At 37.7% G+C, this 20,433-nt stretch overlaps 1 protein-coding gene across 8 annotated transcripts in view; it reads right to left on the bottom strand.

The window, feature by feature from the left end:
* The window catches only part of Lmo7 (LIM domain 7), a 215,957-nt gene that overhangs the window by 95,018 nt on the left and 100,506 nt on the right, over positions 1–20,433 (bottom strand). For all 8 annotated transcript variants that reach the window (XM_019207264.2, XM_010622357.3, XM_010622359.3 and 5 more), the window contains exon 4: positions 7,866–7,972. In XM_019207264.2, coding sequence (XP_019062809.1) covers positions 7,866–7,972 — 107 coding nt within the window. The remainder of the gene's footprint in view (positions 1–7,865; positions 7,973–20,433) is intronic.

The raw sequence follows: 20,433 nt of genomic DNA, 5'->3' as shown, positions 1-20,433 counted from the left end.
AGAAAAAAAAAAAAAAAAAAAAAAAAAAAAAAAAAAAAAAAAAAAAAAAGACATGTAGCTAGGGATTTAGCTCAGTGGTTTCACCACGTGCTTTGCAAGCACAAGGACTCAAGTTCAATCCCTGGTACAACAAAAAACAAAGACATGTAGCTTATCATTGCAATTTTTCAGTACCCAGGGATGATTTTCTCCCATGCTTCCCTATAGGGTGTATATATTTTTATAGTATCAAAAAGGAAGCCCAAAAAAAAAAAAAAAGGAAGCCCAAATTATGAAAATGTTCAATAACAGTTCCATACTAGTTATTGAACACTTCCAACATGCCAGACACTATACACATTATACTATATATGTGACTTCATTTAATCACCACAGCATTCTTGGGAGGTGAACATACCACCCAAGTAGTATTGCTTGTCAAGTTCCAAATAGCCAGTATATTCATCTGCCTTTTTATTGATATATCCCAAGGTTTTAGCACACCAAAGTTTGATGCTTGATGGTTTAGACCTAAAATAATTCCCAAAGGTCCCATGAGTTGGAAGATAACTGGATCATGGGGTTTCTGCATTCATCGGTGGGTTCATGCATTGATGACTTCACAAGCTGAATGTGCTTTCCAAAGGTAGGGCCTAGTTGGAGTTGGATGACTGGAGACATGTTCTGGGAAACTGTATTCTTATCTCCAGCTCCTCCCTTTTTTTGTCTGCTTCCGGGCTGTCACAGGTTAACGGCTTTCTTCTAGCAGGCTCTTCCATCACGTCCCTCTGCTACCCTGTGTCTGAAGTAGAGCCAGACAACCATGGACTGAAACCATTAGCCTAAATGAAATTTCTCCTCCTTTAAGTTGTGTGTGTCAGGTATTTTGTCCCAGCAACTGGAAAGTGACTAAGACAAAGGGCAATCAATCATTATCGGACTTTGAAGATAGGGAGAAACATTAAATGCCATAACATTAAATGTACAGAGAATACAACCTACCAAGGGGAGAGGAAGTAACTTGTTGAAGGTCATTCAGCCACTATACAAGTCAGGGAAACACAATCTCTGCTCTCATCCAAGATGCTTCTGTCCACAACAAGTGACTCACATTTACTACAAGTTCTCGTTACATCCCCCAGGGAAAGAGACTGAAACTCAGCCTGGGGCTTAGTAGAAAAAGTTTATTTGAACTATTAAAAAATCCTCTGGCCAGGGATTTGGCTCAGTTGTTCCGCCATTTGCCTCGCAAGTACAAGGACCCAAGTTGATCCTCAGTACCAAAAAAAAAACAAAACAAAACAAAACAAAAACCTCAAGTTTCTTTGTGTTTATATTCTTCAGATGACTTTTAATTATGCCAAAGTCAAAGTAACTGTGCTGGGAAGTGGAGTGTAATACTTTGGTAGACAAAGGTGAGAGGCACTAAGGCAAATAGGTTGACTACGGAAAGAGTAAATACTACTGTAAAATTGTTACCAAAATGCCTTACTATAGTAATCTTAATAACTTCTGGTAAGAAATTACCTCTACTGTGGGTTCTTGTTTCTCAAAAATTCTACTCCTTTCCCTTGAGTTTCTAAAATACACTCCAGCTACCTATATACCACCGTATTTTTCCATACAAAAATCTTAAGCATACCTTTTAGGTTTACTTCACAATATGAAACATGAGTGATCATGACATAAAGATGTAGAAATATTCTAATATTTTATGTAAATATACATACTTCAAATGTCAGCTAAGCAAATCAGTAGTTATCATTACTTATCAATATAAGAATTTACTAAGACTTCCAAGTACTTTGAAACGCATATGGTTCAAAGTTCCTATTTCACTTTTATTATTCCATTGGAAGGATATAAACACTCCTCATTTAAACTTTTAGAAATTTCAGATTACATTGTAATATGCCACATCACTACTCTAGTGTGATAGGGGAAAGGCAATTGAAACCAAAAGTTCAGTGACTGGTTGGTCAGATCTGCTTTGCATTTAAATGATGAGAATAAAAAGAGGAAGAGTTAGCAATAAGAAAAAGTTTCTCCCTATCTTCAAAGTCTGATTTTAAAATATCCATGAAGTTGTCATAATTAAAATCCAATTTCAATGGCTGGGAATTTAGTTCAGTGGTTCCACTTACTGCCTTGCAAGCACAAGGTCCTGAGTTTGATCCCTGGTACCAAAAAAAAAATCCAATTTCAAAAAATATTTATACCTACAGTGCCAGGTACCAAGGAGATGATACATGCTCCCTTCCCTCAAGTAGTTGCAAGTTTTCAAAATAGTTACACATAGATGGGGAGAGGAAAAAAAAATGTTTTGAAAGGTCAGATGAAAAATGTCACCTTCAATTAAAAGTTTTCTGATTATGAAGATAAAATGGATGCTTATCTCTATCCTCCACAGATCCCTATGCATTTATCTTTACAAAATGTATTCCAGCTGTGCACTCAAGTCTCCTTCATATCTACAGATTTGTAAGGCTGGGGTTTGGCTAGTTGCTAAATTGCCCTGCCTTGACTTAAACTCATGATCCTCCTGCCTCAGCCTCTCAAAGTGCTGGGACTACAGGCATGGGCCACCATGCCAAGCTAGTACATGACATTGAAGGCATTAAATCAATGCTTCTTAGATGACAAACAGGTGAATGATTTCTCTAAAACCAAAATGTCTTTTTCCTGGATTAAGTGTCATTTTCTTCTATATCTCCAAAAACAGATTCATACACACCCCCAGTACCTCTCCCCTCACACAGATGATCATTAAATCAGGCCACAACAGACCATGAAACACAGAGAAAAACAATGCTTAATGTTTCTAATTACTGGTGAAGCTTATATTTTTAAAAACAGCTAAGGGGTCTAAAGATATTATTGGGCCATGTACACTATTTATTCTATTGGAGTCATTTACTAGACAGCCTTACAAGCAGTAATTCGAAAGACAGAAGAGGATCATCCCCAAAACTGTGTCTCTCTGATATAACCCCTGAAGCTCCTCGTTAAAAAACAAATCCAATTGGTTAGCAAAAGCAAAGGACTGACATCCTTTCATAAATTGACTCATACTGACAGCTAATCAGATTAAACACCAAGTGAAACTCTTGGAAGCAGTGAATATCAGTGAGGTTACTTTCGAAGATAAGATCATGGCCAGGTTCAGTATGAAATCACACCCAGCAGGCCAAGACAGAGTCAAGCCCTGTGGCTTTTTGGATGTGAGAGAGTGGAGAAATTAGGAAGGAGAGCTACCATTCAGAAACTTGTATATCTGAGAAATAGATTAAGAAGAACTCAAAATGGAGAAAAGACAGACACAAATAAAATCTAAATTTTGCTCTGGCTTATCCCAGTATCAGACTTATTTTAAATTCTACAACCTTTCTCTGCAGCTAGGATTCTTTAAGTAGTCAAACTGTGCAAAGAGCACTTATCAATTTGATTATGGCTTTTTGCTGCTAACTTTAAAAAGAGCCTCAGATATTCAGAAGAACTAACGTCCCCTTCCCAATAAGTAATATCAATGAATGGCTGAATACTAAAGAATGGCAGAATACAGCAATTTATCCAGTATAATGAGCTTCCCTTTTGTTTTTTGTTGTGTTTTCTAGTAAGTTGGTAAGAAGAGAACATTTAAAAATAGTAACATGAATTGAGAGATGGAATTCACCATGTTCAAGTTGCAGATCTAAGTTTAGATACCAGTAAGCTTGCTTTAAAGAAAAGATTAAGACATTAAAAACTCTAAAAGATATACTTTGAAAGATATACTTGTAAAAAAGGAAGTCAACCAAGTTTAAATTGGAAAAGAGTACAAATTAAAGAATTCAAAATTATTTTTTCCTACATGAATAAATTTTAAATAAATATACATACATATCTTAAGATTAATTTGGCAGATGGTTAAAACAGGGTACCAACTGGGACCTTGACTCCAAAGACATGACTATAGCAGCACCATAAAATCAAGAACCCTGCTGAAGCTTTACAGAACACTGCTCTTCAAATAATCATTTTGAGCCTCCTTTATTTTCACAATGGAAAGATGTTAATACTAATTTTGCTTTCAACCACACTGTTCCTTTGGCACTCAACCCATGTAAAAATAAGATATTTTATTTCTATACCCACTTTAATATGTTAAACTTTCGGTCAATATCAATGTTTATTTAAAATTACATTTTATATTTAAAATATTAAACCCTAAATAATGATAGAGTAAGTCTCCACAAGAAAACAATTTCTTTGCACAACTGAAATACTGTGTTCAAAAGCACTACCACCCTGTAATCATATTATAAACAGATGTATCTGAAGAAGTGCTAAAAACCAGATTGGAATGATAAGGGGGTGGAAAGAAAAAACATGTTTACAATCTGTTCAAATTCTCCACTTAAAATTTTTGGAAACAAATCAGTTACAGCAATGGTTTAAATACAAAACTTAGTTTCTAAGTCAAGTTACTAAACATATAAAATTAAAATCTTTAATAGTAAGCCCTGCCTTTCTGCCAACTTTGAGTTTTCCATTACAGGACCTCTGGGCAACATTTTTTAAGTTGCTTTTCACAATAAGCAAACATTCTGTGCTTCTGAAAACAAGATGCCACTGCAAAGATCATGATGCTTGCTATCAGAGCTCCCTGGTACACTACTGAATCTCATGCGCTTCTTCTCCTCCATGAATTTTACAGGTGTGCAGATTTTGTGTGTTAAATTCAGTATAGCCATACAGTAAATTATTATTCCAATGAGTCAAGTTTGGTATCATAGCCTCGGTTTGGGGTAGACCTCCAGCTACCATTCATTCATTCATGGAAACTAAATCATAAATTTGCTTATCAGCCTATTGGAAAGAAAAAAGTAAAGATCAATCCTACCTATTAAGCCAGGATATGTCAACATTAAAAGTAACAGCTGACCCAATACCAAAATGAATGGAATTATTCAAATATATCTGGAAAAGTTCAAACTACTACTTCCTGCGACTTAAAATACTTTAGAAAATTAGATTCCATGAGATTGTGTGTAATTTCAGAAACATAAAGAGTACTCTAGTTCTGGCTCACCAGTGACAGATTTTACAAATTAAATTGCAAATTTCAAATTACTGGAAAACAGCTGTAGTTAGGGTCTGGATTATTGAAATTACTTGTACCAATAGCTCTTTAACTGTTTCTGCTCTAACAGTTCATTCTCAGCACATAAAATGTTCTCGGGCTCCATACACTCACTATATGTTTATCCCTTCACAAAAACCACTTCATGTTGGCCAACACAGAGGATAGTAACTGTTCCTCCTACTTGCTCTCAGTATGCCATGGTTACATTGTGTTTACAATGAGGCCAGCAACAAGGTTATGTACTGTGAGTTACACCTGGGCAGCTGAGTAATGACTGAGCACTTAAACACTCAAATCATTTGCCACTGTTTTTTCCTTATTCCTGAGTCATATTTACCACATTTTACTAAACTAGATGTATAGAGAAGAGCAAAATAAACTCAAAGTACTTCCATTACTACATTCTCAAACAATTACAATGAGACTTCCAATTGAATAAGCATACTAGGAAGGAAATGTGGACATTATTACCATGACAGTAAATAAGTTACACTGGAGCACTGGAGCTTTCCTTTCCACCCAGCTGTTTTGCTGGCAAAGAGGGAATGAGTAAGGAATTCCAAGTCTGTGCCAGAATTTCTCAACTCTGGCATTATTACTATTTGAAGTAGAAACATTCTTCACCTTGAGGATTGTCCTGTGAATTCAGGACATTTAGCACCATTCATGCCCCTCTCGACGCCTGTGGCACCCCCAGCCAAGTACTGCAACCAAAAATGTGTCCAGACATAGCCAAATGTCCTCAGAGAAGCAAGATTTCCTCCAACTGAGAACCACTGATCTACCAACACACCAAGTCTTTAATCTACAATAATGATAGGACAAGTTTTTTTAAACTTACAGGAGTCTCCACATTACATAAGAGCTAAACTAGAAACTAGAAAGCATTACTATTTAGAAAGTAACTATTTGCTTTCCCTTAAGTCTGCTTCCTTTAATAAAAATGCCATCTCAGTGTTTAAGAGCTCAGTCAATGTTTCTAAAGCAGTCATTTGCCAGCTCCCTTAGGTCGCATCTGGGAGGCTCCGAAGCACCCGGACTCTCATTCTTCGTCTAACAAGACACACTTATCAGGGAAACATTCTCAAGCAAAGCCAAAGTCCTCACTTGGCCACACTCACTGGAAAGACTAAGGCACACCTTGCTTTGATAGACTTGTGGTTTCCCCTGAAACAAGTTGTTCTGCATACTTACTACTGCTGTAATACGTGACCTCCTGGTTTCACTTTGTCAGTCGTGCCATTTCACTAATGGCTGAGCCCTCATACTGATTTTCCTTAACCATTTTAGACCCAAAGGCCCCTGAAATAGGCTCCAGGCAAACTTTATACATACACCCTTGGAGTAAGGAGCCAACAAACAAGTTTCACCTAGTCTAGCCTACTCAACTACAGGCTGCAGAGTTTCAAAACAATATGATGTTAGAAGGAAGTACATTTACACTTAATCAACAACTGAAGAAAAAAAAAGACTTTCAAATCTAAAGTTTCTTTGACCATCAGAACAAGTTGATTAAGAGAAACAAATTCATTTAAATTTTTATTTTTCATGAAAATGAAATACAGCCTCACATACTACAGAACATTTTAGTGATGGAACTTAGGATCACTCAGCTATAAGTATATCAGCAATGCTGACACATGCACATATCACTGCTGTGGATTAAGGAAAATGTTCACTAGAATTATACAGGTAGGTTTGAAATAGTTTGCTCATCTTAAAAAATACATGTTAGATTGTTTTAAAAAAAACTAAAAGTTAAGGTTGTACTGTTAAAAGACAATGTATACTAAGATATTTATCATTATTTTTCTTCATACAGTAACGGCTATATGTAAGTTGTTAGAGTCAATTTTTAATAGTGATTGAAGTTACTACCAGAGACATTAACCACATAAACTAAATCTTTATGTGAATTAGTAAACACCAATTTTTTCGTTTCTATTATTTTCATAGAATAAAGTATATGTTTTCTTACTCGGATAATTTTAATTAGGTGTTAAACCCCCACAAGGAAGTTGTCATCATTATAAAATTATCATTTTGCTGTCACATTTTATCTGGCAATTTGACTTCATTACTGATTTCCTGAAAGCAAAGTAGATTTATAGGGGGAAAAAAACTCATAAAAAATTAAACCCAGATTTTCTGAAACTATATACTCACACATGAATACTATTTTCCTCTTAAAATCCAACACCATACCTGTTTTCATCCCTACTTTTGCTTTCTTGGCCAAATATTAAAATAGTGGAAAACACATTTTTTTAAAAAAAAGCAATCACAACTGACAAGGTCATGGGCATTACATGCTGAATTTCTATCTCCTAAATATTAACAAAGTCTCTTTTACTACTCTTTTACTAATTTTTATGTTAACAATTATATCTTAACTATAAATATAGTAAAATTGCTTTTAAAGAGTTATTTTCAGCCTGTAAATTATACTTCATAAGTACTTTACAAACTTTATAAGTACAAGACTATCCTTATCATGAGCAACCAAACACTACCACACTGGACAAGCATTAAAATATAAACTACCATTTTGTTCAGTACAGAGATTTAAGACACATTATCAATTTCAGACAGCTTCACATTCACAAACCTTAAGCCATTTTTTAAATAGTCTATTTTGGAATGAGAACAGACAAAGACACAGAGATGAATGGTTTTTCAGTAATCAAAAACTCTCAGCAGTTATTTTCACATAAAGCAGCAAGCCTGGAGTTTAAACATATACTTAACCAGTGAAACTTACTTGACAGTGACTCGATTCGATAAATCCTGTAGGTCCCCAGGATGGAAAAGCTGGGCTTCTTTCAATCCAATCTGTTCACAAGCTTTCAAAAAAACGTTTACATTATCCTGTGAAAAGAATTGGAAAGTGGTTGCTTAGCTAAGCTCACTCTCAGAGGTTAAAAATTTTTATGATATAACTTTCCAGATTCAAAGTCCAATTACAGCCAGTGAAAGAGGCGGTCGCAAGACCAATGCATATGTATATTAAAAAAAAAATATGTAGGCACACAGAGCCTCTCAGTCTCCACAGCATAAAAGGTAGTGCGAACTTGTGCCCAAGCATACCCTGTTTCTGTGATCTTTGTGACTGGCACGTTAAACATTACCTGTTATAGGACAAGCGTCCAGCCACTGAGCAGTAATCTACACTTTGATGTCAGCTCTGCTCTGCAAACAAACGCCCTCTTCCCAGCTTCGCACGACAAGCCTCACCTCTCCTCTTTAAAAATAACTCCAGCTACTGACATTCACCCACCCAGAAACTGTTGGCAGGGAAGAAATAAGAGGAGGAACATTCTGTTTCTATGATTACAAATTACAGAACGACTGTGGAATACCACACCTGGAATCTGGGTTTGGTTGCTGAGCCAGCTCTTGTCGGACAGGGAAACCATTCTATAGACCTCGGAGAAGGCTGGTGCTCATTGGCTAAGCCGCAGGGTTTAGGAGTGGTATGTTATTCACTCCCTGCACCTGTCTCATGGTCTGCCCCTCCCCAAAAACGAAAAGAAAAATCTACCCTCCTCCTAAAAAGCTGCCCTTGTATCTAATTTCAAAACCCAGTCCTTCATTTACCAACCAATGTTTTCCATTAATGTAGACTGCTGCACAAACAAGGACCACTATCTATCCTATTTTACAGTCAGCTGCACTTCAATCACACACATTTGGTTACTGGAATCAACTTAGGCTTCATTTTTACTACTTAAAGCACCTGATAGGGCTGAATTTGTGAAGACAACGCAGGCTATCCACTTTGCGTTGCTGAGGTTCTCAGGCAAAGCAACGTCCTCCTTACGTGCCAACACATGTTTGTCGCCTAAGCATGCTGGCAACCCACCTCAGGTATGAGCCTCGGGAGACTTCACCTCCTCCCCACGGGTCAACTTTCACAGAGCAGAAGACAAGCTGCCACTGGGAGAAAGCACTTACTCTTTCCCGCTTCAGCCAGCCCATCCCACAGGAAGGGAAAAAGGAAAGGAATGATTAGAAAAAGGAGAGAGATGAAGGAGCAAAATGGTCAGCTTTTGTTCATAGAGAGTGAGGGGACTCCAGAAAGTGCAAAAGAAGGTGTGACAGAGAAAGGTAACATGGACTGGTAGGGAGCAGAGGGACATTTAACAAAAAAATTACTATTTGCAAAAGAGAGCTTGTTCCAGGGTGCTGTCAATAAAAGACAGAGTGGATTACCTAGTTAGAATCTGAAATCCATAAATCATTTAACATAAGATGGCCTCAAGGATTAAAGAAGCCAAAAGTCAAGCACCTGAATGAGAGACATTTCATGTGACTTTATGCAGAAAAAGAAGAAATAATTTATTGGTAAAATTCCAGGAAAAACAAAAGGATCATTTTATTGTTAAATTCATAATTTCTAAAACCTACTATCTGTATTTGCTAGATGATATAAATGAATGGTTCTAAAAACTGGCTCCTTGAGGAACAAATTACACACAAAAAAATTTGGTGTGCCAATACTCCAAATTCTATAGGAAGAAAATTTCACATCAAAAAATGAAAAGTAAACTAGTAGAAGTCTTTCTATCGACTCAATTTGGCTCTGAATGTTTAAAGAATTATAAAGTGCTGAGCCAGGGTACAGCTCAGTGTTAGAAGACTTGCATACCGTGCTTAAAGCCATGGGTTCAATCTCCAGTCCTGCAAGACTAAATTATTATGAAGCATTAAAGCAAAGTAAAACTCAAAACAGTAACGTTGACTTTAAAACTTTTGCAGCTGAGAGTCAAAGCAATTCTTCACATACTTCATAGAAACACAACAGCATTTATCTAGTTAACTATATGCACATATGATAAGAACAAAGCCACACATTCCACAAAACTTATCTGAGTATTTAGAGAGAAAACACTTAAAATCTAAAGTGACCATACTTAATCAGAGACAAAGGTCAAGAAAAAATAACTATAACTCAATTGTAGTCTTATGTAAAGCCTTCATATTAACCAAAAAGCAGAATATCTTTCACACAGTTCAATGCACTCAATTTTAAAGCAAAAGACTTTGGAAATAAACCTACACATGGGCTATGTGGCAGGAACAATTAGTAATAAGATCAGAATTGTAATCTCCCACTAAAGGCCTTTAGATAGACCCTCCGTAGAGTAACTCTAATGCTGATCACAACTACCACCCTCTTCAGCTGGAAGTAGCCAGAGCTATATTTGCCTTTTGACCCCTCACAGCAGTTAGGGGTACTTCTTCAGAGGGGGGAATATTGCAGTTAGGTAAGTTAATTAGATATCTTGTAGGTAGTTAAGTCAAGGCCATCCTCAAGGAGCCAATATGGAGGACAGTCAGGACACATTCACTGAAGGCCAGAATTGTAAAAGGAGAGAAACCACTATACCTTTGTGGGTCCCCTGGGGATAAATAGCAGTGACTGATATTCTAAATAGGTTTCAAACACCTGCACCTGTGTGAGGGGCCAAGGTCTTAACCCAGGCTTTCCAGGAAATATCCTTGACCCCCCACCCTTACTGAAAATCTTTGTATGCTTGCTACATGACTTGCTCCCCCATTTGACCCCCACTTAATCAATATTACTTGGGTGACTGGACTTGTAATCTTATTGGTTGGTCATGGTTTTGCCCCACCTTATAATTTTCCATTGGGTCTTATAATTTTGTACGACTTTCTACTGGCTTCAAATCATGGCTTTGTTATATAAAACATCTCGGAGAAGTGCGGTGAGCAGGCAACCCACTTTCCATTCCCCCTTCTGTCTCTGTTACACACAAGCTTTCTTTCTCTCAATAAATTTTTCCTACTATTAAAAAAAAAAAAAAGAATTGTAATCTGTATAAGGCTCACTGGATTTAAGCCCACTGTAAATTTATTTTTTTTCAATTTCAGAGGATCCAGACAGCAAGTTGCCCGAAGGGATATACAAAATTATAAAATAAAATTTTCATGTCTGCTTAAACATCAAGAAGCCACATCCCATCAACACAATAAAAGGAAAGCATTTAATGGAATCATTTTGACTTGAAATGACCAAAGATAAAAGACAAATTGAAGCCATCTAAACTACTAGCCAGACTCCAAGTTAGCCCAGCCACCAACTATTGCTTTGGAAAGATTAGTTAACCCTCTGGTCCCATCTTCCTCATCTGTACGGCCAGTGTACAGTGTGTGGATCTGTATCCTGTTACCTGTTATCAACAGCAAACATTACTCTCTGCAAGGGGAGGGAGGCCAACCCTGACCCAATCCATCACACAAATATTTCATAGCCCAAGTTCCATAAAATACTTTATGTCAAAAGCCTGCTTTAAACATGTACAATCCCAATACTTTCCAGATCAAGAGTGGCTTCTCAAAAAAAATAAATAAATAAATATTTTAATGACAAAACTTAAAGGTAGCTAACTGATCCTTTACACTGAAAGATTTTATGACTATAAAAGAAATAGAAACAGAAAAAGTAGATAGCTTAAGATTTCCATACTCTTTCAAACTACCTTTCCACTGTGTGAGGGCTTTTGTTTGTTTGTTTGTTTGTTTGTTTGTTACTGGGGATTGAACTTGGGACTTGGGTCCTTGTGCTTGCAAGGCAGGCAGTAGAACCACTGAGCTAAGTCCCGGGCCCACCTTTCCACTGATTAAATAAACTGCAATGCTTACTAAAAACTAAAGATAGGATGAGGAAGTCAAAAAATCTACAAAGGTTCTCAGGTTTGCATTAGTTCACTGTAGTAGATCTATAAACTTTCTACTGCTGCATACAAGTTATCCCAAAACTTAGCTGCTTACAGCACCAGGAGTGTCAGGAACAAGAAAGTGGCCTTCATTAGATGGCTCTGACTTGAAGGATTCTCATCAGGTTGTAGTCATGTCAGTCCAGAGTGCAGTCATTGCCGGGTGTGGTGGTACACACCTATAATCCCAGCACTCGGGAGGCGGAGACAGGAGGATCGCTGTGAGTTCAAGACCAGCCTGGGCTACATAGTGAGTTCCAGGTCAGTCTCAACTACATAGTGAGAACCTGTCTCAAAAAAACAAAAAACAGAGTGCAGTCATCTACAGACTTTCCTAGAGCTGGAGCTCACTCATATGGTCGTCACATCACAGCTAGTTGTTTCCAGGAAGCCTCAGTTCTTTACCAAATGGACATCTCCATATGATTATCTGACAAATCCAAGAAAGAGCAAGACAGAAGTATACTGTAGCTTTTGGAGTCACAGTCCATCATTTCCTCTATATTCTATTGGTTACAAAGGTCAGCTCCTAATGTAGAGAAGACTACACAAGAACATAAATACCAGGTAAAAACAGGGGGCATATTCCAGGGTTAGCTTCTACCTTTCACTCTGAACCCCAGTGATTCATATCTTGTCAATGTAACAAAATTCACTAATTCCTACCCAAAGCCCCAGAATTTTCAACCCTTTAGAAGGTAAGATCAAAGTTCAGAATCTCATTATCTAAGTAAGATCCAGGTGTACCTGAGGTTGCTTGGGAGTGATTTCTTAAGTATAGCCCCTGGGTATACCTCCTCTCAAGATGATTGACAGTAAACTAAAAATAAGTTACCTATCCCCAGCCTGGTCACAATATACAACGCAGGGGCAGGTGTATCATAATCAGTATAAACACTCTGGGCCAGTGTCAGGAGAAACATAAGGTACACAGGAGTTACAGGTTCACAGAAATTTTGATACTGTACAAGGCTGGCATTTCCTTCATTAGGACTCAAGGCCAGAAAATAAATTCTTCATGCTTCTTGGCTCTATCCTCTGTAATCTTCATTACACCCTAAAAATAATCTTTACTTTTCCTTGAAAAGAAACCCATGTTTACAGGTGTGTAGTTTTCTCCATCTGCTTCCTTTATTTTTAATTTTTATCAGTACATGTTGGCAGTACATAAAGATTATATTCATCATGGGGAATTAGTACATGTACAAAACACATCTTTATACTTTTTATGTCCCGCTTTCCTCTCTCCTTTCCCTGCCTCTCAGTCTACTCTCTTTCCTGTCTTTCTGAATGAAATTTGAGGGTGTAAAAGGTCTCTTAAGTTTATAATTCTGTCTCAGTCTAAGCTGGCAGTGTTTCTGCAAATACAATTCTCTCAAAGATGTCCTAGATCTTCTATGGACCTTATTGGGTTTCATTCCAGCAGACAAAAGCCAAACCCATGAATTTCAAGAGAAGCCTTTCTCTGCCTGAAGTTCCTAGAAGCCCTAGAATGGACAGACCTTCCAGGAACTACCTTGGATCTTTCTAGAAAATTTAAAGGGTTTTACAACCACTCCCTCAATTTGATCTTTACAGGCCTTATTTTCCTGCCAATGCTCTTAATTTGATTTATGCCTAAAAAGCATTTCTCAATTCTAGCAACACAGGGCAGGCAGCTGTTAATACCAGCAATTCCTGTGTTGCTACCTCTCTCTCATATTTGCTATAGTCAGCAGAGGAATCTAGACAGCACTCCAATGCTTTCAATGTCTCTTCCCTAGAGGAGTGAAATCTCTTCACTAGATCACCTGGTTAATTGAGTGCAATTTCTTAGGAAACGGGAGTGAATACAGGAAGGTAAAAATCACTTTGGAAGTATCTACCATAATTTTACAATTAAAAAGAAAATCATCATTAATGTGTAATGAAAAGCGTTCAGAGATGATAAGTTTCAGATGTCCATGTAAAGATATCCAGCTAGCAGTAAATTAGGTTCAAAGCTCATTAGCAATATTTCATTTTAAAGTAAGGCTTGAGGAGACAAGTACACATTGGTAGTAGATGAAATTAAAGTTGTGGATCAGCCCTCTTAGAAAAGCAAAGGAAATGAAGCATTCACAATCAACTACAATATTAAAGAGCAGTTTTTAAAAAGGGAAGAAAAAAATATAGCATACAGAGAAATCAGAGGTCAAAAGGGCATAGCACTATGGAACACAAAAAGGTGTGTTTCAAAAAAGAGAAAGTCTGGGTGGGCAAAATGGTGCACATCTGTAATCCCAACTATTTGAGCAGCTGAAAAAGAAAGGTCACCAGTTTGAGCGCAGCCAATTTAATGACTTACTAATACCTCGTCTCAAAAATAAACAAAAGGGGCTTGAATATAATAACACAAAGCAAAGACTCTGGCTTCAGTGTCCAGTACCAGAGGAGGAAGAAGTGGTTTTGGAAAGGGGTTAGGGAGAGAGGAAGTAGAAAGTCAGGGGCTGCAAAGAACTGCAATCAGTGAACAATGAAAACTACCAAAGAATTTGACAAACTAAATGAAGTACCCTTAGTGACTGTAACTCCAGAGAGCTAATAATTAAGTGAAGATCAGCTACTGGCAATGGATCAGGGATACCCAAAAACTAAAAAGTCTCCTTCCTATGTCACACTGATAGCCAGCCTCATATTCAAGGCTCCCATCACTCCACTTGCCTTCCAAAAGCACTCAACCAGTAACATTCACTTGTCAGTTCAACCCATTTTCTTGCTCTTCTATCAGAGATAGAAGTGGTTGAGAAGACTGTCAGGGGTCCAAAGCAGAACAAGTGTGACCATTAATCACAGTATGTCAATGTGATTGGAGTAAAGCATGCCCCAAATATTAGCAAAGAACAGCTGTGGGAATGTCTGTGGATGACTGGTACATGGGCCAACAAATTGAGGGGGAAAAGACACCCTGATGTGCATGTAGCAATGAACAGGCTTACAGCCTGGATGCAATTAAAAAAAGAAAGCAGAGGGCAGGGGATTTAGCCTAGTGGTTCCCCCACCTGCCCTGCCAGTGCAAGGACCCAAGTTCGATCTCTGGTACCAAAAAAAAAAAAAAAGTAGAAGAAGGTCTACCCATTTTTTGAAGAAGCCCAGTTTTCCTGAGTGGGTGAAACCTTTATTGGCGTAGCCTTTGGACACTGGTCACCAGTTTCTCTAGCTTTCTGATGCAGACTCACACTGGCCACTCTCCAGTAGGCTTCTGGGCCTTTGACTTTGGACTGTCGTTCATCCCTCTTGTTCTGTAGCTTCCATCTTCTTGGTCTGAGGAGCTATTTGAACCTCCTACTCCCTAGGACTGCAGGTGGCTACTGTGGATTCTGCTTCTGCTTCTGCAGAGGGCCGTTATGGACTCTTATTGCCTATCATCTTGTCTACCTAATAAACCCCTTTGAATAACTATGCATATATGTCCATTCTATTGACTCTGTTCCTCTAGAGGACCCTATTAATACAATTAGTCATACCTATTATAGCACTCAGTCAACATAAGAGCTCTTTTTTATTTTGTGATTTTATTATTTTCCTCCCCATCCCACAGGCCCACATTCACTCCCAAGCCTCTCCATTAAATGTGCATTACTAAGTATAGATACTGAAAAACTGAAAAGATCCTCAAACAAGTACATGCACATGTACACTAATAGCAGCACTATTTACAATAGTCAAAAGGCAGAAAAAGTTCAAATGTTCATCAACAGTCAATGGAAAACAAGCTGTATAGCACAAGGAATATTTAAAAGGCAGGAAATATTGAAACATGCTACAATAGGGACGACCCTCCAAAACATCACGCAAAGTGAAAGAAGTTCACAAAGGTCACAGATCCTATTCATATGAAATAGCCAAATTGGTTAAGTCCCTAGAGAATGTGAATTGGATGCCAGGAGCTGGGAGGAAGAAGAAATGAGAAGAAACTACATCATGGTTAAGAGGTTTTAAAGTACAACATTGGAAATGCTTACAACATTGTGAATGTACTAAGCGCCAGTGAATTACTACTTTAAAATGAATAATTTTGGGCCAGGGATTTAGCTCAGTGGATCCGCTGCCTGCCTTGCAAGTACAAGGTCCCAAGTTCAATCCCCAGTACCAAAAACAAACAAATAAAATGATTAATTTTGTGTTATGTGAGTTTCACTTAAATAAATTCTAAAGGATGCTTTCTCCAATGTGTTTAAAAATGTAAATGTTCTTTGTGGATATACTTTATATAAATGATAGCATGCTCCAGATTTTTTTTCCCCTTAAACATCAAAAATTTCATTATGCAAAAGTGTAAATCCTTTTAAAGGTAAACTATAGGACTAAGGGTGTAGCTCAGTGGTTGGCCACATGCCTAGCGTGAGGCCCTGGGTTTGATCCCCAGCATATGGTGGAGAGGGGAGGGGAGGGAAGACTATACTATCTGTACTCTCACTTTGCTCTGAATCATTATTTTCAATTTTACCTAAGGAATGAAAGAATCTTTAATGATAAAATTGCAAGTGTGGTGACTTCCAACAGGTAGAAGACTTACTTTGTATCATGGAACTTTAATGTAATGATAAATATGGAACTGTCCATAAAACCAAACAGACCTATTCGGGCAAAAGTTTCCTGAGTGTACAGGATCAAGAATTGTCATAAATAAAAATGATTTATGTAGAAATAAAGATAATCAAGAGATTACAAAGAGAACTAAATAAGATTGAAATTTTAACTAATTCTGAAAAGTAATTAAAGCCATGCTCAGGGGTGTGCGTGAGGGTCTTGCAAAGCTTAAACCAAAACTTCAAGAAAGACATCACCTAGATCAACTAACCAAATACTTTTCTAGTGATTAGTTTGGTCTGGAATCCCTAGAAAAGACCCATACCTACTTTAAAGAAGATTTTCCCAATTATGTAGTGAGAATCCAAGTACACATGACGTACATCAATTTAACCAGAGGCCAAGAGACTTGACTTCCTCCATTATTTTTTCATTATGATATGGCACCAAGGTCCCTGCCTTCTCTAGCCCTGATGTAACAGTCCAAAAATGTTAGTAGGTATGTGTCATATCAGCACTCAGGAAGCTGTGTCTACACAGATATTTATGGTTTGTAACAGATAAATTCAAATGATTCTATACCTTAGAATAAATAATGGACATAGATCCTGAACTGGCCATATAAAAACACAAGGGGAAGCCATGTGTCTTAATTACTTAATTATTTAATTACTCATTGCTGAGACAAAATATGCAACACACAAAGTGAAGGGAGGAAAGGTTTATTTGGTTCACAGTTTGTTGGTTTCAGTCCATATTTGGCTGGCTCTGAGACAGGGTGGCATAGCAGACAAGCAGTGCAGAGGATAAATAGTTCATGGCAGGCAAAAGGTAGCAAAGCAAGCAAGGGATCTTAGCAGCTTCTTTCTGCCCCTTTTATACTCTTATCTAAACTTGCTGGATTAGAGCGATGCAAAACCAATTGGTGGACTAATTCAGTAACCACTCCCTTAACCCCAGCATCACACACTCTAGATTCAGGCACCTCTGACCACATGAGGCTTGGGGTACAGGGTGTTTAGACACAAACCATAAGATCATGCATTCTCACATAAAGCTGATGCTCAGAGAAGCTAGAGAATGGCAGCCCTAGGGGCTTACTACTCAAAGTGAGATCCATAGACCAGCAGTATTACTTTTACCTGGGTGCCTGTTAGAAATGCAGAATCTTGAACGCCACCCCAGACCTGCTGAATCACAAACCTGCACTGAAAAGAGATTTCCCAGGTGACTCAATTTTTGGAAACAACAAGGTATGTGGCCAATAAAGTGAGAAAAATATTATCAAATAAGACAGTAGTTTCTTGTTAGTGTATACATGAGTCACCTATGGATGGATTATAGAGCTCTCACTAGTAGACCATCGCCAAAAGTATTTGAATTCCATTCTTATGAGGTATCAAGTGATCAAAAACATTGTAAAACAATTCCTACTAGCAAAGTGAATAAAATTTGTCCAAATTTGAATTTTAATTAAGAAAGCAGTTGAGCCACAGATTTGGTCAGCTGGTATTAATTTTTATTTATTATTTTGGGAGAATTCATCCTCTATCTTATGGCTTGCTTAATAATAAATACAATCTGTCAACTAACACACCTACATTTTATGGCTACAATATATAGATGGGTAAACACTCATTAGATAACATCAATAGTTATTTGTAAGGAAAATAAACAGCTAGTCTCATTCATTTTTTAAAAGCTTTCTTCAGTTGTTTATTTGTAGAGGAAGAAAAAGCCATGGTCATTTGGCTGATAGCAAAAGAGCTGAGGACAAGTAAAGCAACGATATTCTGTAATACATGAAAACAGAAGTAGGGAAAAACTATGAAAGCTCACTGCCAAGCAACATTTAGGCCCCAGGAGATGATACACACTAACAATGCCAGGAGGAGGGTGACTGATATTTTGCCAGCATTGCCTGGCAGAGTAGAAGCCAAAACTACCACATCAATAAAGGCAGACTGAGAGCTGGAAAGTCAGGGCAGCAGAGAGCCCAGAGACGGTGGGCCGAGCACTCTGTTAAAGGCTAGTTATTGAAATGTTTAATTAACTCAGGTTACAAGTAACTATACAGAAGCAATAAAAGGCTTTGTCAAACTACATCATGAATTAACAGTTTTGCAGATTATTCAAATTAAGCCTTACATCAAAAGTAAAGCTAAAATTTACCTACTCTTTTTTTTAAGTGTTGAAATTGATGCTTAAGAAGTTCTGCCCTCAAATTATCCATGTTCTGTGCACCACAGTAAAACAAGTAATTGCTTTAAGAAAACACATTAATGATGCAAAAACAGACTTTATGAAGCAATAAAGCACATTTAAATCAGGAAAACAATATGGCAAAACTAGAGAGCCAGCTGGGAGTTGAAGCACTTTTGTGCATCGACCCCTTAGGGCCACTCTTACAGATGATCTGCATCGCCAGTCCATGTTTAAACTTTCCAGCCCCAGGGACCTGCCGTTTCACGAGGATGACTCACTTTTGGTTATTCCTGGGTCACAAAAGACTAAAGACTCCCTTGCTGTAACTATAAAACAGTGATCCTAAATCTATCTCCTTAATAATCTGAACTGAATTTTCTGTCCCTTCCATGAACCTTAGTTACCCAGCCCTCCTGCTTCATCTACCCCACAACCTCATGTTTTCCTGTTAGGTGCCCTTGTTGCTTCAGTGTCCCTTGTCCTTCTATGGCATTCTCCATTCTTGTGTTATCAAACTGGCCCTTCAACTGAATGAGCTAGCTTTGCCAGCTTACTACTGGGTTTTATTTTATGCCACATGACATCCTGAGGAACTTTACACAAATTATCTCACTCAAATTCTCACTGAAAAACCTGGTAAACTTCATTGTTCCCACTGTTCATATAGGGAAACTGAAGCCCGGGAGGTAATGTTACCTGCCCAACCTCATACATTAACTTGTGGGGCTGGGATTCAAATACAGTACTATCGCACTTGAATCTATGTTGCTGTAACAAATTACCTCAAAATAGAGGCTAAAATAACACAGTTTCATTATAGTTTCAGAAGTCAGAAATACACAATGTCAATGGGCTAAAATTAAGGTTTCTACAGGGCGATGCTCTTGCTGCATTCTAGGAGAGAATGCATGTCCTTGCTTTTCCAGTTTCTAGAAGCCGCCTACCTTCCCAGTTCATGATCTTATTCCAACATCTTCAAAACAAGTAGCATGAGGCTGTCTTTCTCACACTGCCATCTATTTAGTTCTTCCTTTAAATCCCCCTCCCCTTCTTCTTCTTCTTCTTCTTCTTTTTATTATTATTATTATTATTATTATCATCATTATTATTATTATGGGCCCACCTAGATTGCCCCAGATACATTATTATTATTATTATTATTATTATTATTATTATTATTATTATTATTGTTATTACTACTACTACTACTACTACTACTACTGCAATGGGCCCACCTGGATTGCCCCAAATACATTCCAGATCTAAAGGTCAACTGATTAGCCAACCTAATTCCATCTGCAAGCTAGCTCGCTCTTGCCTTTAAGACATTCCATTTCTGTGGATTACAGTGCAAATGTCTTTGAAGGCCATTTTTCTACCTACCACAACTACCAGGCCTCCTCGAAGGCAAAATCCTCTGTGTGTAATGTCTTCCCTTCTTACAGTTAAGCATGTGTAACACCATGCTTAACTCCATGTGTGGTCAATTACACTGAAGGCTCACTAGCAATGCTGACTTTTTTTCCAGTAGTGTTAGGAATTAAACCCAGGGCCTCACGCATGCTAGTCAAGCACTCTACCACTGAATTTTGTCCCAAACTTTTTTTCTGAGTCAAGATTTCACCAAGTTGCTAGGCTGGCCACACTAGATCCCCCTGCCTCACTCTCTGAATAGGTGGAATTATAGGTGTGTGCCACTGTAACCAAATAATGCTGATCCTATAAAAATGAAGATAAACAGAATTATTCTGAGGGTTTAATGAGGAAAAAAATATTGTGACTGGCAAATTATATATATATATATATATATATATATATATGTGTATATATATA

The sequence above is a fragment of the Fukomys damarensis genome, unplaced genomic scaffold (assembly GCF_012274545.1).
Source record: "Fukomys damarensis isolate Sample0158 unplaced genomic scaffold, DMR_v1.0_HiC HiC_scaffold_6, whole genome shotgun sequence".
Taxonomy (NCBI): domain Eukaryota; kingdom Metazoa; phylum Chordata; class Mammalia; order Rodentia; family Bathyergidae; genus Fukomys; species Fukomys damarensis.
Note: the sequence above shows the minus strand (reverse complement) of the source record. Positions and strands in the feature narration are given on the sequence as shown.